At 46.0% G+C, this 4,824-nt stretch overlaps 1 protein-coding gene across 1 annotated transcript; it reads right to left on the reverse strand.

Annotated features, from left to right (window-relative positions):
• Positions 1-251: 251 nt before the first annotated feature.
• LOC119343386 lies at positions 252-1,913 on the reverse strand. Its single transcript, XM_037614362.1, has 2 exons — positions 1,028-1,913; positions 252-316 (listed from the first exon to the last, which is right to left on the reverse strand). The coding sequence occupies exons 1-2, from the start codon at positions 1,911-1,913 to the stop codon at positions 252-254; spliced, it is 951 nt and encodes a 316-aa protein (XP_037470259.1).
• Positions 1,914-4,824: the final 2,911 nt, after the last annotated feature.

The raw sequence follows: 4,824 nt of genomic DNA on the forward strand, positions 1-4,824 counted from the left end.
CAGCCACATTAATACCACTGGTCGAAACCAAGCTTGTCTTTGTTAAGACATGGGTTATATTTGAAATTTGAATTTCATAGCATGACATACTCCTAAAACACGAAGACAGAAGTAGTAGCAGATACAAAGAGCTCTTGTTCTTGTAAATAACCCTAACCAAACCATCCAACGCAGCCAGCAGCAGAAGCTCATCTTCAAAGCCTTTCTGGGAGGCAAAAGTAGAGAGATCCATCTTTCTTGACGCCATTTGGTTACATCAACGTAACACCAGCAACTGCGTGTCGCGCTTCATCGGAGGCCGGCAACCGGCCCCATGCTGCACCATAACAAAGGATTGATCAGATAACATGACGAACAAAATAGGGAAAGGAGCGCACTTTGCCCCCTCAAAATCATTTCATCTTTAACTGTCCATGTCAACCAAACTATATATAGAAGATGTAATGCATCCGCGATTGGAGGTACACAACAACGGAAACTGCTCAGGATCTGATTAGCAAAGCTTTGACTAAGTTAACTAACTCTTGAGCATAACCAGCAAAAAACATATATACTAGAGCATCCAAACAAAACATACAGGATACAGCCCCTACTACACATTCACCATTGAGTTTTCTGGTCAGCTGCCTACTTAATCAGCACCAACTACTCTTTCTTTCCTCTGGCTTGTATCAACATCAAAGACGGCATGACAGGAAAAATCACAGACTACTCGTGGTTGCCTACAATAAGCCAACTCTGCGGCATGACTCAACATCAGAATAATGTAGCAGTACTGTATATCTAGTCTAGAGACAGAAAACCAGAGAAGGCGAGTAGACCTGAATACAAATACCTAACTACCTAAGCAGAAAATGAGAAGAATAAAGCAACATATTCATCGACGTATTTGGGTGCTCTTGAACTTACAACTACTCAACAATGTAAGCCACAAGCAAAAACACTGAAATTCTAGTCAATGGCATGTTTAGCATTCATATCTTGGTGCACGCGTTTGAAAAAACAGTACGAGATAGTCTGTATGTACCTCCAATGCAGAACCTCGTGTAGGGCATGACCTTTTCAATGCTAAATTCACCCATCTTGTTGGCTCGGCCTGAATTAAGCTCAACTGCGTACAACCCAGCCGGAGTTCTGAGGAAGATTACCCTAACTCCTTCAGCAAAACCAACCGTCCACGCATCCGGGCTCGACATGTCCAAGAGGGCACGAGGAGGGAGCAACGGCTCGAGCTCGACGACCCTGCGTCGTGCCCATGCCGCAGCTCCTCCAGGACCAGCCTCCATTGACCATAGATAGAGTCTAGGCTTGCGCACTGACGCAAACAGCAGCATGCCATCCTCCACACCCAGGAGGTCATGGTATCCCTGGTCCAGGATCTCTGGCGCCTTGATCACAGACAGTTGTTGCTCACGAATGTTGTACTCCACGACGCTGTCACCCTCATAATTGGGGACATATACCTTATTATTTCCCACCACAGCAGTGCGCCCCCCGGTATCGATTTGAAGACCCGGGGTCTGAACGGAGATCATGTCGCTCCACTGACGAGTCTCCGACGAGTAGACAGTGGCGAGGGTAATGCTTCCTTCATCCGCAGATCCCACCAGGGCCACGAGGAAAGGGCCACCATGGCTGTCGAGGTGGTCACATCGGTCTATGGCGCAGAACACTGTGGCATTACAGTGTATGCTGCCGTTGTAATAGTCGTCGGGGTCGTCGCCCGGCCAGTGCATGATGTCGTGGCACTTGGGGTCGTCGTCGATCTCCCGCCAGTTGTCGGTGACGAGGTCGCAGACATCGAAGGGGGCATGATACCCAGGGGCGTAGAGGAGGGCGGGGCCTGTGAAACAATATGGGAAGCGTAGAACCCTTTGCTCGGGCCACACTTGTATATAAAGAGGCAATGCCATGGCTTACAAGATGAGATCGAGAGAGTGATCGTTACAGGAAACGATCGTTATAGGAGGATTACGAAGGAGAGCTAACAAAAGAAGAGATAGAGAAGGGTACAAGATTTAAACAAGATATCTATCCCTATACAACTCTATCTCTAACTAACCAACTATTTCAACACTCCCCCTCAATCTAAACGTTATGAAACTTTGCTAAGGCTGAGATTGTACTTGAACTCATCCAACCTTCTCATAGTGAGAGGTTTTGTAAACCCATCAACAAGTTGATCTCCAGTTGGTATAAACCGAATGTCCAGTAGCTTTCGAGCTACTCTTTCTCTGACAAAATGAAAATCAACCTCAATGTGTTTTGTCTGTGCATGAAAGACCGGATTGGCTAAGAGATAGGTTGCACCAATATTATCACACCATAATCTTGCAGCCTGTGGAGCTTTGATCCCAAGCTCATAGAGTAATGTCTGTATCCACATTACTTCTGCTGTAGCATTTGCTAAGGCCTTGTATTCAGCTTCTGTACTTGACCTAGAGACAGTAGCTTGCTTTCTTGCACTCCAAGACACAAGATTTGTTCCCAGAAAAACAGCAAAACCACCTGTAGACCTTCTGTCATCAGCACATCCTGCCCAGTCAGCATCAGAGTAAGCAGTAACAAGCATAGAAGAGGACTTGGTAATTTGAAACCCAAGCCCTTCTGAAAATTTGAGATATCTAAGAATTCTTTTCACTGCAGTCCAATGAGTAGTTCTGGGTGCATGCAAGTATTGGCAGACTTTATTTACTGAATAGGAAATATCAGGATGTGTAAGTGTTAAATACTGTAGAGCACCTACAACACTTCTATAATTTGTTGCATCTTCTGACCCAAGTGCTTCTCCACATTCAATTGTAAGCTTTTCTGAGGTAGAAATTGATGTACTTACTGGCTTGCAGTGCTCCAATCCCACTCTTCTGAGGATATCATTAGTATATTTTTCCTGAGAGAGAAGTATGCCATCTTTAATTTTCTTTACCTCAATTCCCAAAAAATAGTAAAGATCACCCAAGTCCTTGAGAGAAAATTCTGGCTTCAGATCCTTAAGTAAACAGACAGTGGCATCTGAGCTTGAACTAGCAATAATTATATCATCAACATAAACAAGCACAAAGATAGTGATATTCCCTTTGTTATAAAAGAATAAAGAAGTATCTGCCTTAGATGGCGTGAACCCAAGATTTTGTAACTGCATGCTTAACCTGGAATACCAAGCTCGTGGGGCTTGTTTCAAACCGTACAATGCTTTGTCCAACTTACATACATACTGTGGTGTGCTTTGACTCTCATATCCTGGTGGTTGCCGCATGAACACTTCTTCCTCAAGAACACCATGAAGAAACGCGTTCTGGATATCTAGCTGTCTTAAACTCCAATCTCTGGAAATTGCAATAGACAAGACAAGTCGAATAGTAGCTGACTTAACAACAGGGCTAAAAGTATCTTCATAATCAATTCCAAACCTTTGTTTAAACCCTTTTGCAACTAATCTTGCCTTATACCTGTCTATGCTTCCATCAGACTTTCTCTTTATTTTATATACCCACTTACAATCAATGATATTGTTGCCAGTTTTCGGTGGTACTAAATGCCATGTCTTATTTTTCATAAGTGCATTATACTCATTATCCATGGCTTCCTTCCACTCTTTATTGGCAAGGGCATCATGCAAATTGATTGGTTCACCAGTAGTGGTAAGAAAAGCTCGTTTGAGTTTGTCATACCTTATTGTACCATCACTATATTGCTTTTCCTTAACAATACCTGACCGCGACCTTGTATTTCGAAGAAAGGGCGTAGGTGACACAGGAGCAGCTGCTGCAGATGGTGCATGCGATCCGGACGAAACAGAATCAGCCACAGAGGATCCGGCCCTCTCGCGATCCGAGACAGCCAGCGAACCAGCCGGCTCCTGATCCGAGGAGGATCCATCCTCACGTGTGCGGTCGGCCGCACACCCGCGGTCTTCCTGGACCCGCAGAGAGGCGGCGTTGGGCGATGCACCCGCGGATCCGTGGTCCACCTGGGCCCGCCGAGACGTGACAGCGGGCGACTGGGCCTCTCCAGCGCCTGGGATGGCGCGCCTGTCGTCACATGGGCTCGTGGGCGCATCTGGACCAGTGGGGTCCACTCGGTCAGGGCGGTCGGCCACCAGCCTGCATGCAGCCGTGCGCACGGGTGGAAGATCCGCCTGGGATCTCGCGTCGTCAGCGGAGGCAGACCTGGCGGGCGAATCTGCATGGGATCTGCCGCTGTCAGCCGGATCAGCGTGGGTTTCCGCACTTGTTTTGTTTGTTTCCTCAGACATAAAATGATGCCCAGAATTAGTACAAGTATCAATAGAAACCGAATTTTCTTTGGATTTTTGCACATGCTCAGGTTCAGTTAACTCGCCCCCGTGATCATAGTCTGGTAGAAGTGCAATTTCAGCACAAAGCAAGGCGCCGGCATTGGGATAAAGTTTGGAAAACGGAAAAACAGTTTCATCAAAAACAACATCGCGAGATATGTAGATGTGTCCGGTAGCAATCTCAAGACACTTATAGCCTTTGTGAAGGTTGCTATAGCCAAGGAAAACACATTGTGTGGACCTGAACTCAAGCTTGTGGCGATTGTAGGGACGTAGATTAGGATAACAAGCACATCCAAAAGTCTTGAGATAGTTATAATCAGAATTTTGTTTGTACAATCGCTCTAAAGGAGTAGAATTGCCAATAACTCTACTGGGAAGGCGATTAATAAGATAAGTGGCGGTGATAAAGGCTTCATCCCAATATTTGAGAGGCATGGATGCATGAGCCAAAAGAGAGAGACCAACTTCAACAATGTGGCGGTGTTTGCGCTCAGCAGACCCATTCTGTTGATGAGCATGGGGAC

Source organism: Triticum dicoccoides, unplaced genomic scaffold, assembly GCF_002162155.2.
Source record: "Triticum dicoccoides isolate Atlit2015 ecotype Zavitan unplaced genomic scaffold, WEW_v2.0 scaffold12554, whole genome shotgun sequence".
In the NCBI taxonomy this organism is placed as follows: Eukaryota; Viridiplantae; Streptophyta; class Magnoliopsida; order Poales; family Poaceae; genus Triticum; species Triticum dicoccoides.